Source organism: Branchiostoma belcheri, unplaced genomic scaffold (genome assembly GCF_001625305.1).
Source record: "Branchiostoma belcheri isolate BF01 breed outbred unplaced genomic scaffold, Haploidv18h27 scaffold10, whole genome shotgun sequence".
In the NCBI taxonomy this organism is placed as follows: domain Eukaryota; kingdom Metazoa; phylum Chordata; class Leptocardii; order Amphioxiformes; family Branchiostomatidae; genus Branchiostoma; species Branchiostoma belcheri.
Genome location: NW_017802380.1, coordinates 2,987,559 through 3,006,903, shown reverse-complemented (window position 1 = coordinate 3,006,903; position 19,345 = coordinate 2,987,559). Strand labels below are relative to the sequence as shown.

Below are 19,345 nucleotides of genomic sequence, written 5' to 3'. Positions count from 1 at the left end.
ACAAAAATATGACCATTTATTTAACTGTCCAAATACACTCAATGGTAAAAACAATTCATCATTTCACACAGAAAAGACAAACACGCATAGATTGGTGTTTTTTTTTCTTAATTGAGCTTTAAGGATTGAGTTTTCAACAAATCAGCACTGAGTTATAAGATGTACGCACTGCGTATGTAATAAGCACTTTCAACATGCATGTACTCGTAGCGGATTGGAGCCGAAGTGCACCACCCGACGTGAAGCTGAACGAGGGTGCATATACATAAAGGCAAAATTTGTCTAGTTAACCGTGATGCTGTCAACAAATAGAAGTACGGTGTAGCTACAACTAGATCAAAGCTATTAGGGCTTCCATTTCAAGCGTCTTGTCATTTCAGTGACATGCCCATCAGTGACACAGAGTGTAAGAAGTAGGATGGACATCTTCTGAAACATTTTAGATGAAAGCTCTTAATTTTTGACGAGCGAGATTTACGTGTAACTCTTTTGTCAAGAACAAAACTCGTGCTTGATTACAGAACTAAAATATTTTGGGATGGATCCAGTAGCTATCATTGGACACTTCCACAGTTTCGATGGGGGTGGGAACAGTGGAGTTGGAGCCGGCACAGTTGTTCTGGTCCGTCCACTTGAACTTAACGGCATCGATCTTGAACTTGGTCAGCTCGTACACGATGTCCCTCAGCAGGTATTCGTCTGTGGACAGGAGATCATATGTTCATAAGACACAAAATAACAGAACAGAACAAGACGCAACATTATAAGCAATATTCAAAAAGGGGATCCATAGAACTATCGATCAGGAAAAGTCGGTGATAGGAAAATATCAACCAAGCCTGCACCAGAGACATGTAGCACTGCGCTTAGAGCGTCGCAATGACTTACATTTTGGCTCTTGTATTTGCAGCAAAAATTAAATGGCAAATTCTACTTAAGAAAGGGAAATATTTCATTGTAATCCAACCGACAGAAATCATCTCAAAAACTCTATATCCTGTCTGTGGACGTGTCGATACATTTTATCTAGTTCTGAGAGGTGTTCTCAGTAGTCCAGTAGTGCTACTCACCCAGTGCACGCTCCCTGCCCAGAATCCAGGTCAGCTCTAACCTGGCCACGCCCCAGAACAGGTCCACGCAGGACCACACCACGGAGTAGCGGCTGTAGTCTGTGTCCAGGACCCAGTACGGGCCCGCAGGCATGAAGCGGCTGAAGCGGACCAGCAGCTTGGCCGGTTCGTCGGCGTCCGGGGCCCAGGCTACCCCGACCGCCTTCGTCTCGTCTCCGCAACACTTCTTCTGACCCTGGTTCACTACCTGCAGAGGGTGTTATCAGTTAAAGATGAGCTATAATCGAAACTTACACGTGTTGACTCATCTACAAATGCTTGATTGTTGTAGCAGTTAGCTCCGAGTGAAAAGTTGTATAATAATTAATGTTCATGTTATCTACTGGAATTATTACGTTGTACGCAAATGGTACACATAAGCATATGACGGCATGTTTCAAGTGTGTGATCCTTACTGTTATTGCAGCCTACGATTTCTAGCCTGACAGAAATGCATATGGTAGCCTAGGATACACCCACAGAGCTAGTATTGAACAGCACACGTAGTACTATTTATGACAAGGCTTTGATTATAGTTTGCATAAGTACATAACTTCTCCACCCTCGTGCACATTCCAAGCGCACAAAAAGTTCCCATGATTTGTACCTGTATGGTGCTGTCGTCCAGAAGTGAGTAGTTGGCCTGGACACACTTCAGACCTTTCTCGAAGATGGTCGGGAACCGGGCGATTTCGAACCAGCGTCCCAGGTAGGCGTCCACAGAGAAGTTGGACTTGACCGGGACGTCGGGGCACTTGCCCCAGCTGAATACTTGACCTTGAGCCACCGAGACGGCACAGGAGAAAACGACGAGGGCCACGAGCTTTTCCATTTTGCTGAACAAAAAGCAGGGCAACTCTGAGGTCTTTGTACCCAAGCGAGTAACTGATACTGGCAGAGTGTTTTGCCCTGTCAGCCTTGGTTAAAGAAATAAACTTCTGCCTACTCTGCAAAACGAATCTGCTGAGTAATGGAGGCTAGACAAGGAAATACAAGAATCAGCATTTGCTATCTCCGGGCCAGGAGTGGTACATGGATTTACACACAGCTCGTAATAATAAAAACCCTTTCAGAGCCTTACGTTAACTCATGCACCAGGAATTGTGTGTTGGAGCATTGCCAGCCGTGTGACAGACATGTGAGAATGATGACATCCTGGAAAGCTCGCCTGGACTGCTGACAGGTCTGGAAAGTAAAACAGAGTTCGAGTTCCTAAACATGTCAATGTAAACCCTTACAGATTAAGGGGTACTTATAGAGAATTAGTTATGCTCCATACCATGCCCAATCCAAGCTTCAGTCCTCCAAGAAAATTGTGCTTTGCATTTTCTCCATAGCATGCCTGCACTGTATGACTGTTCATACATCACTCTCAAGATTGTATAGACTTGTGCGTAATGAAGAGTATGGGAAGGCGTTTTGAGGATTAAAGGGCATTGGAAACTTGAAACATGATGAAGAAAATTCACTTTTGAAAATGCACTTTTGTACAGGATCTAAGTGACTACTAATGAAATAAAACATCATGGATAATATGGTTTTATTTCCACCATCACAATAAAAACAAGAATCAGTGAACACAAAAATTAGTCCTAGGGTACTGCTTCTCATTAACTCTGAAGTTTAAAGAATACTTCAGTTTGGTATAGCAGCAGATGCAGAGATATCTTCAAATGCTTTTGGAATAAAAAGTCTACTCAACAGTAACCATGCAGTCCCATGGAAAGTGAACAATGTTGAATCAATGGAGTATAAAAAGATATCTATAAAAGGTTGATAAAGTATTGGTGATATAAGGCACAACTTCTAAAATAGGATTTCATAGTTCGTGTCCAGTGTAGGCCAAACCTTTCAAAGGCACTGTTACATGTCATGAGCTCTATGTTGGAACTACTTTTCTCAACTACAAAATAAAATACACACTAATGCCAATATCCACCTATTCAACCAACATTTCAAACTACTTTAAAAACATACAAGTCTAAACAAGCCATAAAAGTTGTCACCACTGTGATCTTATAAATGCTTAAAATACCTGGCAGTGAGGTTCTTGGTTATATGAATATAAAAGAACTGTTGGACCCTTTGAGAGTGTAAGTACTTACAAACTAGTTAGATTGCACATTTGTAAGGAATGAAGATTAGGAAAACATGTTGAAAAACCAATAAAGGTCTCACAAGAAACAGTTACTAGTTAAACTAGTACTTAAAACTCACTAGTACTTTAAACAGGCACTAGTGGGAAGTTCCCACAGAATTTGTTTGTGTGTCTGTTTGTAAGTGAATGTGTACAAGGCACTGCATTGAAAGGGTAGGGTAACAATAAATAAGACTTGCACAATGTCACAGCAAATGCCCACACCTGTTTGTTTCTCTTCATACATATTTTGAAATGTCAAATATCTTAAGATGAGAAGTAAAACTCTTACCATACCTTCCGATTAGACAACTTCAAGGTTTCATAACAGAATTTATGGAACTGTTAGCACTACCAGTACCAGCAATGTACAAAGCACAGCATGAAGATAGGTGTACAGTCAAGTCAATGCTGAAAAATGTTCATGTACACAGGGTTACCAGTTACAATGAACAGAGACATTGAATCTGCCTTGCAACACTCATGCAACAATACTGCTCAAAACGGATTGCAGTTTACAAATTGCTCAATGCACAGCTTGACTGTACAAAGTTGTAAAAAAACAACTTCCAAACATGTCATGGGGTTAACATTGATAGGTGCGCTTCAGTCATCCTCGTCTGATGAGAAGAACTTGGGCACGGTGCCCGTGGGTTTGTCGTCACCGTCATCATCACGTGTCATCCGCAGCACGTGGCTGTTGTGTCTGGCGATGCGGGCGAGAGTGTGCACCTTCCGCGCAAAGCTCCGGGGGGACTCCTGGGTGGTGACGGGGTTGGGCTGGGGGGTCCTCCTGGTGCGCAAGTTGTACCGACTGCCAGGGCTCACAACCTGGGGGAATGAAGCATTTTGTTTGTAACTTATCTAAAACTGAAGCTGAAGGCATGGACAGGGCATAGTGTCCTAGTTCACTGTCCATTCACTTCACACAAAGGAACAAGTTCTGTCACAAAGTGGCAGCACTGGTCATTTATTAGTTACTGCTTTGAGGGTACACTCAATAAATTTTAATGAAATTTTTAAGAACATGTCATGGAGTACAAAATAAATCATTAGCAATGAAAAACATAGTTCAGCACAGTTCAGCACGATACAGAAGAAGACTACACAACTCTCCTGTAGTGTTTTTAATATATAACGTTATATGTCCATGTGTCACATTCCTCACGTTTCCATGCTTGACCATACTTCTACAAAGTAAAAAATGATGAAAAATGCGATGTTTTCCACCCACCCTGTCCTCTATGCTGGGTGTACTCTCCCTGTGGTTCCTGCTACCCTTGGGTCGGCCTATTCTCCTCCGTACAGTGGGGGACGAGGGACCAGGCTCTGGCTCTGGACCTGACCCAACTAGAACAGTTGGAAACATTCACTTTAAGTTACAACATGTATCAATGTTCACAGCAGTAGAAGCAATGCAAAACAATTGCAACAGCATCAGCCACTTCAACAAATGGTACAAGTTACTTAAAAAGAAATCCACTGAAACCATAGCTATTTTCAACTTTTTTCAACAAACATCTTCAGTTACCCTGTTGATTTGTGTTATCTACACAACGAAAATGTTACTCAAGCAACGGGATAAATTTTGAAAACTGTCAGACATTTCAAGTAGCGTCCACTACTTTTTGTTACAAGTAGTGGATGCTACTCTGTACTAGAAATGTTTAACAGTTCAAAATCTATCTTTAACAGTTCAAAATCTATCAACAATTTCCTTGTTATATCTCATTACCTGGATGTCTAACCTTCATTGATGTATTTGTGTTATTTATCTCAACCTCATTGAAGAGACAGACCGATGCAAGTCTCGGGCCTAGTCTCGCGCTCTCGCGAGATTAGGCCACTCCGTGAACAAGATGGATTGATAGCCATCGAAAATTTGGAGGTTAGTATCCTTACCCTTCCAAAGTTGTCACTGATGAAAGAATTCACTAGGAACCTTATCTCAACCTACTTGCACTGTCCTCGCTGTTTCTGCTTGGGGGTCTGTCGGGGGTTTGGAAGTCTTCTGGCTTGACTGTGGCCACGTGAGGCTGGTCAGCTTGGATTGGTGTAAACAGTCCTGTGGCAATGTTCACTACTGGGGTACCTGTCAGAAAAGCCTACAGATTACTGAGGTGAAACAACATTGAGATATTTGAAACAGTACCTATAAAGGCATCCAATGCAATGTCAGGATGGCATAATTGGATTTTCAAAGTCAATTTTTTCATCATTCTTTAAATGTAGTAAGTTACATTACCCCGGTAACCCTATCCCATATAGCTCACTCAGATATCTGTGAGAAAAAAATGTGGTATCGCTGACAGAAAACGGTTGCTTGTTTTGTATCATAGACTGGTTCTAGCCATTTATTGGCGGTATCATAGATAAAGGGGCTTGTTTTGGGGCTATTCCAAAGTATGAAGTGATGACGAAAATGTGCAAAGAAATATCAGATTCAGACAGATTTTCTCATCCAGAGTATTTTTGGTTTTGCCATCCTAAGATTTCATTGGATACCTTTAAAATTCCTTCCTGAAGGATTTCAATTTTTTCAGTGAGTAATGAGATGGTGTTACCTGTCCTACTCGTCCTGCGACTGTTGCTTGTTGCCATGGATTCAGCATCATCAGAGTCACTGTCATCGGAGCCATGGAAGGTGTCGTCATCTGCATCTGATATATCTGTACATGGAGATCAGACTGGGACTTTTAAACTGGAACTTTGGTACTTTTGTCACAACAACACACAAGCACAATGAACAAATAATCTGTGTATGATCATATCTCCTACTTGTAATGATACAGCAACACAAATTCAAATGTATTGTAATTTCTGTCACCCCAAGGAAAAAAGAAAGAAGCGTTACAAAATCTGTGGACATGAGCCAACAAGCTACAGAATAGTGCAACAAATGTTAGCAAAACCAAGGTAAGGTGACTGAACATCACAAATACAGCAAGTGCACTTTGATTGTTGCAAGTATAAAAGGCACAACACATAAGCACACATGGATTGTTTGCAAGTACACATGTATAAAAACGTAAGGAGCTATGTTTAGGCTAAAGACACACTGCAGTCAGAAGGAAGGAAAGCACCCCTCACCAAAGTCCCTCTCCCCTGCATCCACCTCATCCTTACCATCTCCTCCTCCTGCAAACATGCCCAGGGGACTGGTCTCTGTCAGGGTCAGGGTAGGGACAACAATAAAACATGTGAGTGCCATACAAATGTAACAAGCCTTCAAATAAAATGCATGATTGAAGGTAAATTGAAATGAAAACTGAAAGGAAAAGTCTAGTAAGGAAACCCACGTATTTTGCAGAGGGCAGTTTGCAGCTGTTTGTTCTGCTGTTCTATCTTCAGAAGAAGGTCATTGTTGATCTTGTTGTAGTCTTTATACCTGAAACATACAAGTAAAAAATAAATACATGCGTACATGCAAATATGCATTCATTATCATCAAGAAAGTTATGAAAGCAGAACAGAAATCTGTGTTCTTGTGGTACTTGTACACATCTCACATGAATACATTTTGTCCAAGAATGATCATCACAAATAGGATGTTGGTTTGTAGTATGAAGAGATGATCAGACTGTACCTGTAGCTACACACAGCCAGCACTGTCATGGCAACCATGCAGAAGAACTTACGACAGAACCAGAGACGCTCGTACACAAGCTCCTAGGAGGTAAAGGAAATGAGGGGTAATCATTTGATATCACATGATACATGTATGAGTGTTCAGAGTTTACAAAACAGTAGCTACTATTTCTACTCATTAAAAGCTAGTATGACTGATTACTAGTATGTGTTTTACACAAAACATAATTTGATGTGTTCTCAATCAAGTAAGAATAACAGTGTGTTCAAAATAAAGAAAGAAAATAACCATTTCATAACATTTCTTATTACATTCAACATTTTTCCATCGGTGACATTGACATTGAGTTGTGATCCAATGATGTGTGCATACATTCAAAGCTTTACACATTGCTATTAAAAAATACCAGTAACCTACAGTAGCACTTTGCCCATCTGTCTCCAGTACAGTTCTGTTGGCGATGAGTCTCTCCATGCCGGCGTTCAGCAGCAGGATGAGGAACATCCAGAAGCGAGCACTGCTGGTGCGGGGTGTGGAGGTCAGCATGTAGATGATGATGGCAGACAGGGTGATGAACACCAGCGTGTAGAACCCTGTAAACTCTCCCAGCACCATGGCCTGGAGGTCTTCTATCCTGCCAAAGACCTGGGGGGAAAAGATTTGTTAAGATTCATGAACTGTGAATAGTGCATACTGCATTGTACATTCACATTTACAAATTACAATACATGTACTTAACAATGTGTAGAACCCTGTAAACTCTCCAACATCATGGAAATCTGCCAAATACCTGAGGAACAAAAAAATCCTTGTTCTGAGCATGGTTTATCCTTGGAATGAGTCTGAATCCTTGCAAGTTGTTTGTATTATCTATATGACATTTTGTATCATATAAGTAACTCAAGTCTCAAACTTTCTAAAGACTGTACGAGTTACCAAAGTTTGAATATTGCTTTTTGGGCTTTCTCGTTGTCTCGAAACATATACTACATGTAGCATTTTTTACCTCCCCAAACAGAGCCCTTTGCTCCCTGGCTGACTGCTTCATCTGATCAAAGGCTGCCTGTACATTCTCAGTGGAGCTCTTCAGAGTTTTCCTCAAGGCCTCCTCATGTCTTAAGATGTCTTCTTGCTTCTTGAGAGAGGCGTTCTGTCGAGCGATGACCATCTCCTGCATCTCTGCTGTCAACTGAGGGGAGAAAGTACACATACATTGGTATTAACTTAAGTGATTCTGAATTGTGTATTCTTTACCGACTTATAAAATCTGGTTCTCAATCCCTATACATAACACTTTGCAAAAAGTTGCATATTTTACTATTGCATATTTTACTATTTAATTACTAGTAACGTTATATTATACTGTGTATGAAACATCTACCAGTATACTTGTTTTCTTACCTCCAGTTTGTGTGCTACTTTGTCTGAGTTGTCAGCCAACATTGAGACAGTTCTTTCTGTGCTTTCCTGCCAGACCTAGGAGAAAAAAGAACAGGTTATATTGGATAATACTTTCCCCCCCATATTCCCCCAAAAATTACATTTTTCAAATCTTCTAGTATTTTTCAATATAATCTTACATTGTCAAGTTATCTGCCTCCAATATTATTTTTACAGACATTTCTATGAATGAAAATAAAACATTAACAATGAAAATTGCTCCAAATCAGACCTGATGACGAAATAATGACAAATTGAAATAGCAACTTATGCAAAATCAAATTCTTTGTAAACTTTTAAGCACTTGTAAAGCATCTGTCAACATTCAAACAAACAGTTCCTCTTCACACTTCTGTGTCAAAAACCTTGTCAAAACATTTAATCATCAAAAGACACAATAGCAATTATCTCCAACAGCCAATCAGAGTAGAGTAGAGCTTTCGCTTGATGTTTAATTATTTACAAAAAAAGGGACGCCATCTTCTTACCTGGTTTTGCAAAAAGAAGCAGATATTTTGCGTATGCGTGAAGAATTCTGTGTAGGTTGAGAAAGCCAAGTCATCCATATCCTGCGTGCACTCCTGTATGGTTTGCCCAGGTTTGCACGCGTAATCTCTCTTGCCTGACTTGGCCAGATGGCAGTTCGCAAAGGCTATGGCCATCCGACTCTGCTCGTCATCTGTTAACCGTTTGCAGCCGGTTTCGACCCTCGCCAGGGCCGTGGTCCAACATGTCCCGTACCTGGGGTCTTCACTTCTCTTCCTGATCTCGGCTAGCTGGGTTCTGCCCTTCTCCGCATCTCCAGAATTCACCTCGAAGTTAAGCGTCGTCGCCAAAACAACAGCTTGCAAAACGAGCTCGCAAAAGATCAGTCCCTGTACCGAAAATCTCCACATTTTCGCTAATATTTATGAAAGATAGTTTACCACATTGGAAGAAGGTGTGGTGGCGTTACGGTGTAACGCCTCTTTCTGGTATTTCTGTAGCGTCAGGCGGCGGAACGTGTTCAAACTTGCTCTAAAACAAAGAGACTTTCAAATCGCGCAGCCATGTTGGCGGTGTCGCCTCGGGTCATCAGCATGACCAATCACTAAAGGGGGACAAACCAATAATCACAAACAAAACTATCAAAAGTCAAAGAAATGCGTATTTTTCAACAAACGAGGCTCAGATTCTACTTTCATTGTTATACATATATTCTATAGACTAAAAAGACTTAACTGCTGTGGGGATGTTGTTGTTATTTGTTTTGGGAAAGCCCTTTGCTAGCGTTAATGGTTCATCCCTACATTCTTGACCTTTGCACCTTCACCTGTAATCACAAGACGACAACAACTTCTTCGTCTACAAGAGAAAAATACGTTTTATCACACAGTAACATCAGCTCTGAGTGGTTTTCTGGTTCAGCTAGAGGTCTAAAGTCTAGATCAAGCTGCCAGAAGTATCAAACGACAACTGTGTGCCGAATTTCAACCTTTATCGACCGCCGCCCAGCAGTACCCCGCCCCCCTCCCCAAGTGTCAGAATGTCCGAGGGTAACGCCTCCCCCATCCCGCTGCAGTTCGCCCCCTTCGGCAGCGCGCTGGACGCCGGCTTCTGGCACAAACTCACACAGAACAAGCTAGAAGTCTACAGGCTGGACGATCGACCCAGGCCTATCCATGGCTTCTACTATAACGGTAAGGAATCGTAAGATACTAACTATAGTGTGGTAGTCTACTCGAATAGTTCGAGCCCAAGTGTGATCAGTAAACATGATACTAGTATAATTCACTTCATGGTAGCCGTCGACTCGGATATAGTTGGCTTTACTTGATAACCAGTAGAATATTGAGGTGGCAGATACAAATCTATGACTCCTTCAGCTCGTTTCCTTTTGATTGACAACCATTTCTTTCTTTCTTGATTTACAATATTACAACAGAGATTTTACCGTGTAGTTTTCTACTCTGACAGGTGATGCACCAGGCCTGCCCTGCAGGATGAGCCTGGAGTTTAACGCTTTTGATGAGTAAGTTTTATCATTCTCAGTATGTATGTATCATAGAAATATATGTAATGATAAAGTACCAGAGATTTTCATATGTATAATGTTGTAGTACTATTAAGAAATAAAGGATGCTTTCATCTTTTATTTTGGTGAAGATGGTAGCTACATGTAGTGTCCTTTGTTGCTAATTTTATAGCTGCAATAAAACAAAGTTCCCTAAATTTTGTTCGATTCTCAGGAACTACAAGTCACCTCCAAGATGTTGCCTATCATATGGTACCCTGCATAACATGAACACCATGGAGGCCTTCAAGGAATCTGACAAGAAGGCTCTGATAGATGCCGTGGCACAGCAGGTATTATGTTGTTTGTGATAATATTAAATGCTGTGCTAGTAATGTACTGTAGTACTGTGCTGCTTTCTGGAATACTGTTGCCGCTCAAGAATTCAACACCACTGTATTATACTGCAGACAACACTGTATTATACTGCAAACTGAAGTCACTGTGCTTTGGGAAGCAGTTTTTAATGTCGGGTCACTCTGGTATCTTCCAGATCTGGTCAGACATCACCAGTGGAGCTGCCCTACAGAACCCCTCCCTGTTGACTAGGTTTTTACTACTGACTTTTGCTGTGAGTATTCAGTCATGCGTTGTGCTGTCTACTGTTCAATGAAATCTTTTTGAAAGGTCATAATTCAAGGATAGATTCAGTTGTTAAACTTAAACTTTTAAAGACTGCATTACATTTTGAAATGACATGTGACCATTGTCTAATGCTGCAGGACCTGAAGAAGTACTATTACTACTACTGGTTTGCCTTTCCTGCTCTGTGTTACCCTGACAACATCACCATGCCAACAGAACCTGTCACCATCACGACAGCATTTTCAGAAAAACAGGCGAGTACAAACATTTGACAAATAGTGTATATGTATTGGAATACATGTATCAGTACTCTAGCCTAGGGAATTCCCCTTCTTCTATGAACTCATTTGTACAGTAGTGTATGCGAGGCCTGTTAAACTGGTCTCCAACTTAAGAAAATTAGACTCACCGGAATTTTTGACTCACTGATTCAATCTTTCTCAGCTATCTGACCCAATCACTTAGGGCACGTAACTTATTGCATGTTTGATGTCAGCAAAGGGACAAAGTTTGTTGGAAGTCAATATCGCCATCCCGGGTTGAGAGAAGGGTGCAATTGGCGTGTCTGTTCCACATGTAACTGACCAGCTCAGATGAATAATGTGAGGCCTGTCCCCCAGATCTCCAGTCTGCAGCAGTCCTATGACAGCCTGTGTGAGGGAGGGCAGCAGGTCGCCTTCTTCCTGGTGAAGAGAGAAGGTGACGAGCTCACGGTTGGAAACCTCAGGGACTGGGATGCTTTCTTTGGCAGCCAGAGGAAGGTCTGTTTCTTTTTTTTATCTTTCCCTGTCTATTTGAAATGTCACTCTAAATTATGTTATGTTTATAACATTAGACATTGATACTACTTTTTTTAAGCTTAGAGACAGATGTTGTAGCTGCTCAGTGTATGGTGTGAACATCTCCATTGCTTCCTTATGTTACAGGTGACAGTTGGGTTCTGTGACCCGTGTACTCTGGACAAACATCCCGGCTGGCCTCTCAGGAACCTGCTGGCACTCATAGCTTACAAGTGGTAAGGACATGCCTTTATTATAGAGATCTTAATACCTCAGTGTATATAACTTTTGTGTTTGGTGTATTTGTCTGTTTGTTTGTTTGTTTGCTTGTGAAAATGATGTAACTGCAAACTGACAGGCAGGTTAAATTGGAGGTCAAAATGGTTTCCCTGCATCCTGGGGGAAGTGACAGTGGAATATGCAGCGGGAAATTCACAAAAAGTCTAGATACTCCGATGAGGTGGGGAATCTTAAATTTCTGTTACTTCTAGAATTTTTCCAGAAAAAGAATGTAAATTCACCATGTACATGTACTGTTTTACACATTTTTCCTCTGCAGGAGTGAAAGAATAGATGAGCTAGAGATTCTGTGTTTCCGAGACCGAGTGAGAGAAGGAGTGAGAGACTCGTCACACAGTCTATTGTTGCAGGTCCACATGCCTGCAGTGCAAAGTCCAACAGGTAGGGGGCATTGTTGGACTGTACAAAATGTCTGTCTGGTATCCAGTATTTCATCACAATTACTTCTATGGTAGAAAGCAGAAAAGGAAGGTGGAGAATAAAAGGAGAAAGCTGTTGTATCCTAAATTAAGAAGTGTTACTGTAGCCTTGCCTGTGCTTTCGGCCTAAATAAATTTTCATTTCACAGAGTGCCCAAAGTGTGTTGGATGGGAGAAGAACCAAAAAGGCAAGCTCGGTCCCAGGATGGTTAACCTGAGTGCCAGTATGGACCCTACAAGGTGAGGGGTTAATCATTGAATTTTTACAGAATATTAACTTTGCTCTGGATACAAATCTTAAGGTCAGAAATGTATTTACATTTTGTACATACAAGAGTATTACAAGTATATGAATAAATCAACATCATGTTGACTTTAATTTATAATTTCCACTGATGATTGTAGAAGATCTAAACATTTAAATGTATTTTAATCTTCCCACCCCACAGACTAGCTGAGTCAGCTGTAGACTTGAACCTGAAGTTAATGCGGTGGAGACTGCTGCCCTCGCTGGACCTGGACAGGATCAGCAGCTTTAGATGTCTGTTACTGGGGTCAGGAACTCTGGGCTGTAATGTTGCAAGGTGCCTACTGGTATGTAAATCCATGTAGCCAAGCATTCGCTATTTTGATATAGATGGATCTGTCGTATTTCATGCCTGGCAGTGCTGGCACTCAATCAGTCCATTTTAACCTCTATTCAGTTTAATGAGACATTGTAGAAAAACATCCTTATTGTTTCTGCAATTTTGTCCCTTGACTACTGTATTGCTGCAGATAAGTTAGTACAAATGTACTGTAAATACACGTAACATCATAAGGTAACTATGGACAGTCCAACATGAAATTGATTGGTGTTTCCCTGTGCAGGGTTGGGGAGTGCGTACCATCACCCTGGTGGACAATGCGAAGGTATCGTACTCCAACCCTGTCCGCCAGTCTCTGTTTGAGTTTGAGGACTGCCTACAGGGAGGGAAGTCCAAGTCTGAGGCAGCTGCTGAGAAACTGAAGAGGATATTTCCTGGAGTGGTGAGGACATAGACATGGTCCTCCAGCTTAGTTTCATCATCTCTGAGTAGCTCTAACATACATTTGATGTAGGTAAACTTAGTCTTTCACTTCAGTTTTGTCATCTTCAGTGTTTTCTCCAAGATATAAAATATAAATTTCTAATAGAATCTACTAGTATTCTATTGAATCTGAGTAGAGAGATCTTCATAGTCTCTATGATTTTATGGTTTCAGTTTTTCATACATCAATACAATTTGTATTGCAGACACACAAAAATGGTAGCCTGAATTAACAATTATGACAAAATTAAAACACAATATATCCACCACTGACATGACATGTGCCCTTGTACCCCAGAATGCGACAGGAGTGACCCTGTCCATCCCCATGCCCGGCCACCCAGTGGGCGAGTCTGTGGAGGCCGTGTCCCAGACCAGACAGGACGTGCAGCGGCTGGAGGAGCTGCTGGACTCCCATGATGCCGTGTTCCTGCTGATGGACACCCGGGAGAGCAGGTGGCTGCCAACCGTCATGGCCGCCAGCAGGGGGAAGGTAAGAGATTACACTGACAATAATTTAGAACGATAGACAGGGTCTGGTTGGTACATCTGTAGAAAAGAGTATTCAATGAAAATCTTATGGAGATGGGCATCCAGTACCTTTCATAACCAACTGAAAAGAAGATACCAGTGATAGAAAATGCATTTTGAGATGTACCACTTTCTCATGTATGCATGATAATTTACAGCATTTGTAGTAACAGGTTGGTTGATATTAACATCAGCAACATGCATGGTTTTTATAACTTGGTTATTGCTTACCAGTCCCTGGACTGGATTTAGTTATAAGGGTGCTTTGCAGTTTTTACCTTGATCTTTTTATTACTGAGCCTCCTCAATGTCTGTCCCCTGTTGTTGACAGCTGGTGATCAATGCAGCGCTTGGTTTTGACACGTACATGGTGTGTCGACACGGGCTGAAGCGCCCCTTGTCTGACCAGGCGGAGGGAGGCAGCGACACGGACACGGCGCCCATGCACAGCACCATGGGAAGGGTCATCCCAGGTCACATGCTGGGGTGCTACTTCTGTAATGATGTGGTTGCACCTGGGAACGTAAGCTGGCTTCATACTTGGTGAAACTGCAGTTACTAGTAAATTAACAACAGTAGACAATGTCATTCCTGAGTTTATCTTTTCGTGTTTTGTCCTTCTGAACCTTACAATGGATCTACACATTCCCCTCTACATGTGGGGTAGCTCCATGTACCCAGCCATAGGTGTGGGGTTTATGCATTGAATGAATGTAGAAAGAAACTTTTAACAGGTTGTAAGACACTTAAAAGTTGATCACATGGAGTATGCATATTTTGCCGTACAGTGCCTGTTATAACTTTAACTAGTTACTAGTATTTTTGCATACTACAGATATACATGTACCATGCATTACCCAGTGATGACAGTCCATAGATTTTATCCTGGTCTTGGAGAAAAAAAAGATTTACAATCCTTAATTACTACTTGTTGTGAAGGGTTTGATGTTCCTTTGTCCAGTCGACCAGGGATAGAACCCTGGACCAGCAGTGTACAGTGACCAGACCTGGTATCTCCATGGTGGCAGCAGCCATGGCTGTGGAGCTACTGGTGTCCATACTGCAGCATCCAGATGGGTAAGGGACTCTGGTGGTGTCTAAGTGGCACCGGTAACTGTGATATTGTATCATATGTAGCAGGTCATGTGCCATCTCAGTTGCCATCTTATTCTGTCATAGTTAAGGCAATACTTTCACTGGCAAAGAGATTGAATTCATCCCAATACTGTTAATTGGAGGTATAATTTTGTTGTATCGTTACTTGCATTCTTAGTCTTACATACATAAGATAATTTCATAAATTTTAAGCATTCAAAACATAGGGTTTTCAAGTTAACACAGAACCATCCAGCACAGGAAAACAACAGACGTGATACCTCCTGCATGGGTATGAGATGCTGACTGTTACATATAACGTAATGTTTTATTTTCCTTTCCCCACCAGTGGCCATGCCTCTGCAGACACCACAGTGAAGGATGACCACTTTTCAGCTGACTACACCTCACCACTGGGCCTGGTGCCACATCAGGTAACCATTACTTGATTATGTTGTACAACTTCAATATATTCAAAGGCTTGTCAATTTGTCACCTATATGACTTTTATGTGATGATCTTGCATCGGTCAGTGGATCATAACACCATATTCGTTGCTGTGTCTGCATAGCTGATATAACCACCCTTGGGCATAACACACCAGCTTTGCAGGCATGCGACGTGGCAGCTAGGCCCGTATCTGTATTACACTAAAGACTGCTATCACAAGATTTTATGTATTGATTTCAGTTCAGATTTATTGATTATACTACTTTGGAACAGCATATATATCACTGACATGAAAATGTCATAACTCTGTGGAAAATGTGGTTGTTATTTCTAGAAGCTCATCTGACAATGACTATTTCCCCAGTTGCGAGGGTTCCTGTCCAGGTTCCACACAGTCCTGCCTGCAAGCATCAGGTTCAACAGATGTACTGCCTGTTCTGAACTGGTGAGTACTGTCATGTGTCATTTCCTTCATTACTTGAAAGATGTTTTCATCTTGATCATGTGTGTCATTGTAGTATTTTACTTACAGGTACGTGAAGTCAATACAAATTTTGTTCCAAATGGCACCTGAAAAATATTTGTATGTGTACTGGAAACCTATGTTAGGTTGGTCCAATCTAGCCAACCCCTTCGCTCCTTAGGGTTATAACGTTAGATAATTAAGAAGAGATAAGAAAAAAAAAAGTGAAACCAAAAAAGAGCCTCCCATGTCTTAGCCTTAAACCCCTACAGAAGTGTGAGACTACTGGTTACAACCATACATGTATGTAGTATATCTTTGTAACTGATATCAAGGATTAAGAGAACACTGATTTGTCACGTTGCACAGGTCCTACAGAAGTATGAGAGTGATGGTTTTGACTTTAAGCAGTACATCCATGTAACTGATTCTAAGGAAACTGTTTTGTCACATTCCACAGGTCCTACAGAAATACGAGAGTGATGGTTTTGAGTTCCTGCTGGAGGCCTTCAACTCTCCGAGCTCGTACCTGGAGAACCTGACAGGCCTGACTCAGCTGCACCTGGAGACTCAGGAGGCAGAGGTAGGGGGCGCTGCTGCAACATCATGTGTAGTAAACTTCATTACCAGTACTGGTAGTCAGTACATAACCAGAACGAATATTATTGTGTATCAAGTTGTGTTTGCATGATATACATGCTGTATAAGACTGATACCCGTATAACTTCCATATCACTTCTTGACATGCCTGCCATGATGATATATTGCAACTGAAATACAATGGACAGTGTCTAATTGTTGACAGTTGACTTTGCCAAAAACTATTGATTGATACCAGCAATCCACCAGCCAGAGTGATCACCTGGAGTTTCATGTGTGTACATAGCCTCAGATATCCGTGTCTTGTGCTTCAATAGCCTGATATCCAGCCTTGTTCAGCTATTGTCTAGTTCTAGCAAGATAGCACCCATTGTAGTGCTGACAATGTTTGGTTATCAGGCCATTCAATGTCTTTGTATATAAGGTGTTTCATGTAGTGTCTGCATGAATGGGATGTTCCAGTCTAGCTACAGTGTACATTGTATGCTCCAGGAGGCACTGCCGTATTCATGAATTGTGGTGGCAGTCGTACCCTGCTCTTAGACAATCATACCCTGTTCTGCTGTTTGTTCACTGGTACTTCTAACAGAACGTTTTCTTTTCCAGATCTGGGAGCTGAGTGACGATGAAGACATGATGTAGATATAACGTTACTGTTTATGTTAACATAGACGTTGGAAAAAAAGACATCATAATCACAGATCTTGTCATCAATGATAGGAAAGAAAGGAATGTACAAGTTAGTCTAGTAGGATACATAGCCTGCTATCTTCTAAAGGAATAGAAATATGGTATTCCATAAAGTATGATACGAATCTATATAAACACTGTTCAACAGTGATAAAAAAGAAGGGCACACATTCTGTCCTAGATTATCCTAGCAGTTACATTCCATGCTAAGGTACAAAAGTAATTCTGGAATTGTAACTGGTTTTAGATATGTATATATAACTTTATATAAAGAGATACAAATGGTTAGTAATTGTAAAGCTAAATTATTGGAGGGGGTCTATAAATTGTATAAAGGAAGTCCCTTGACAAACATGTACCTCTGCACCATACCAGCGGGCAAGAGTTTCTGGAGGACTAGTCTTGCTACAACATTATTAAGGCAAAGAAACAACATACAGGAAAGTTACTGTGCTTCACTGCAGTACGAAAATATTTCAGAAGCACATAGACATTGAGCTGACAGTCTACCACTGTAAAACTAGGCTACTTTTGTGATGGGAAACACATTGCTTATGCATTGGTTCTTTCACAAATGCCACAGTTAATGGTACATACAAAACTAGGAAACGTGTTAATGTATTAGGTGTTAGATGGTGAAACGGACAAGCCAGATTAAGGATATATGGATATAACCTTCTTGACCAGAGTATATTCAATTGTGAATGATTTCTACGTCACTGTACTAAAGGTGGCTGCAAAATTATACATGAACCGAAAAGGTATGTTAATAATTGATGTTAGCTATCTAGATCTAGATATGTATTGTTATTGTATGTTAGATGCATCTAAGGCAGCTGTGAATTGCAGTCAGTAACTGTGCACAAAAATGCGCAAGACATGCAGTTGAGTGTCATTCCAATAATCTGTACAATTTATTCATGCATTGCAGCAAGACTAAGATAACACATGCTTCCAACATTGGAACAGGTGAACTTCTTCTAAATATAACACATCTTTCATTTTGTGTTTGTGAAACGGCAACAATATCTGATAGTAGGCTCTGCATACACAAACACACTTGGCATCAACAGCTATGTGAAAAAAAACGATAGGTTTCTCACTGGTGTTTCTAGCATGACCAAAGCTGGTCTCACACCATTGATAATATCTGCTATTAGTACTGAAGCAACCTAAGAAAACAGTTCAGTCTAGTTTACAGGTAGTTTACTTTGACTACAAGCCATGTTGTAGTTACCAGTACTCTTAACAAAAACAATAATTTCAAGTGCTTTTTTTCTTCTAAAAGTTTCTCTCAAATTGGGTAACTATGGTTACCAGCAAGACTTGGTTAATCAACACTTGATATGCTAATCAATAAGTGCACAAATATGTATAGTCATTAATATGTAGACATGGAAACATAGTGTTTGGCATAAAAAAATTCAACAGGTAGTGCTTGCTTTTATACACACTTTTAACAGTAGCGCATCCTGTGAAGGGAGCTAAGGCACAGGCAAGCAACCCATACTTAGCGTTGCACAATTTTTCACTGCATGTTGTTTATGCACAAGCAGCATTTGACAAATAGACTGATCCAACGTAGCTTGTGTGCCATCCTAGTTAGTTTTCTGCAGCTCCTAATCTCACCTATAACCAACAGATGGCAAGTATGGGAGCCACAGAAACTAGCTAGGATGGCACCCAGGCTAGCTCCAAGTATCCCTTCAACAATAACATGTTTTAAATGCAGGAATGTATTTCTTCTTGGCTTAGTCAGAAGTACAAAATGAAATTAGAAGCCTCCCCCTCCATACAATGCTACTACTTTACAGAAACAGTTTGTTCTTTACCCAATGTACTCTAACGTTATAGCTTATAGCTAGGTATCGTTACAATGTAGGTAGGCACTTACATGTACATGTACAAATGCTGCTGGAAGATACTTAATTTCAATATTTCCAGACTAAAAATAAAGCTTTATAATGCTTATTATGCATTTCAATCTAGCAAGTGAAGAACAAACACAAACATTTAAGCTTAACATGTCCAGGTA

At 40.9% G+C, this 19,345-nt stretch overlaps 3 protein-coding genes across 3 annotated transcripts; 1 reads left to right on the top strand and 2 right to left on the bottom strand.

Moving 5' to 3' along the window:
* Positions 1–372: 372 nt before the first annotated feature.
* On the bottom strand, positions 373–2,103 carry LOC109471103 (apolipoprotein D-like). Its single transcript, XM_019770319.1, has 3 exons — positions 1,717–2,103; positions 1,071–1,317; positions 373–699 (listed from the first exon to the last, which is right to left on the bottom strand). Exons 1-3 carry the CDS (start codon positions 1,939–1,941, stop codon positions 524–526), a joined length of 648 nt encoding a protein of 215 aa, XP_019625878.1. The 5' UTR covers positions 1,942–2,103; the 3' UTR covers positions 373–523.
* Positions 2,104–2,800: 697 nt separating this feature from the next.
* On the bottom strand, positions 2,801–9,656 carry LOC109468986. The gene is made up of 11 exons (XM_019767374.1): positions 8,764–9,656; positions 8,237–8,311; positions 7,842–8,024; positions 7,253–7,480; positions 6,833–6,915; positions 6,546–6,634; positions 6,337–6,411; positions 5,752–5,915; positions 5,204–5,351; positions 4,481–4,596; positions 2,801–4,077 (listed from the first exon to the last, which is right to left on the bottom strand). The coding sequence occupies exons 1-11, from the start codon at positions 9,169–9,171 to the stop codon at positions 3,853–3,855; spliced, it is 1,794 nt and encodes a 597-aa protein (XP_019622933.1). The 5' UTR covers positions 9,172–9,656; the 3' UTR covers positions 2,801–3,852.
* Positions 9,657–9,700: 44 nt separating this feature from the next.
* On the top strand, positions 9,701–17,726 carry LOC109471467 (ubiquitin-like modifier-activating enzyme ATG7). Its single transcript, XM_019770801.1, has 18 exons — positions 9,701–9,954; positions 10,232–10,286; positions 10,504–10,621; positions 10,822–10,899; positions 11,051–11,167; positions 11,534–11,674; positions 11,840–11,928; positions 12,252–12,373; positions 12,561–12,651; positions 12,861–13,005; positions 13,282–13,440; positions 13,780–13,974; positions 14,344–14,535; positions 14,974–15,089; positions 15,457–15,541; positions 15,922–16,002; positions 16,481–16,603; positions 17,227–17,726. Exons 1-18 carry the CDS (start codon positions 9,801–9,803, stop codon positions 17,260–17,262), a joined length of 2,097 nt encoding a protein of 698 aa, XP_019626360.1. The 5' UTR covers positions 9,701–9,800; the 3' UTR covers positions 17,263–17,726.
* The last annotated feature ends 1,619 nt before the right edge of the window (positions 17,727–19,345 follow it).

Coding starts and splice junctions, on each gene's coding strand:
- LOC109471103 (XM_019770319.1), bottom strand. CDS start 1,941: ATGGAAAAGCTCGTGGCCCTCGTCGTTTTCTCCTGTGCCGTCTCGGTG. Junction 1,318..1,716: donor TGGACGACAGCACCATACAG/GTACAAATCATG, acceptor CACCCTCTGCAG/GTAGTGAACCAGGGTCAGAA. Junction 700..1,070: donor GGGCAGGGAGCGTGCACTGG/GTGAGTAGCACT, acceptor TCCTGTCCACAG/ACGAATACCTGCTGAGGGAC.
- LOC109471467 (XM_019770801.1), top strand. CDS start 9,801: ATGTCCGAGGGTAACGCCTCCCCCATCCCGCTGCAGTTCGCCCCCTTC. Junction 11,929..12,251: donor GCACTCATAGCTTACAAGTG/GTAAGGACATGC, acceptor TTTCCTCTGCAG/GAGTGAAAGAATAGATGAGC. Junction 12,652..12,860: donor GCCAGTATGGACCCTACAAG/GTGAGGGGTTAA, acceptor CCCACCCCACAG/ACTAGCTGAGTCAGCTGTAG.
- LOC109468986 (XM_019767374.1), bottom strand. CDS start 9,171: ATGTGGAGATTTTCGGTACAGGGACTGATCTTTTGCGAGCTCGTTTTG. Junction 8,312..8,763: donor GCTTCTTTTTGCAAAACCAG/GTAAGAAGATGG, acceptor TTTTTCTCCTAG/GTCTGGCAGGAAAGCACAGA. Junction 8,025..8,236: donor AAGTAGCACACAAACTGGAG/GTAAGAAAACAA, acceptor TTCTCCCCTCAG/TTGACAGCAGAGATGCAGGA.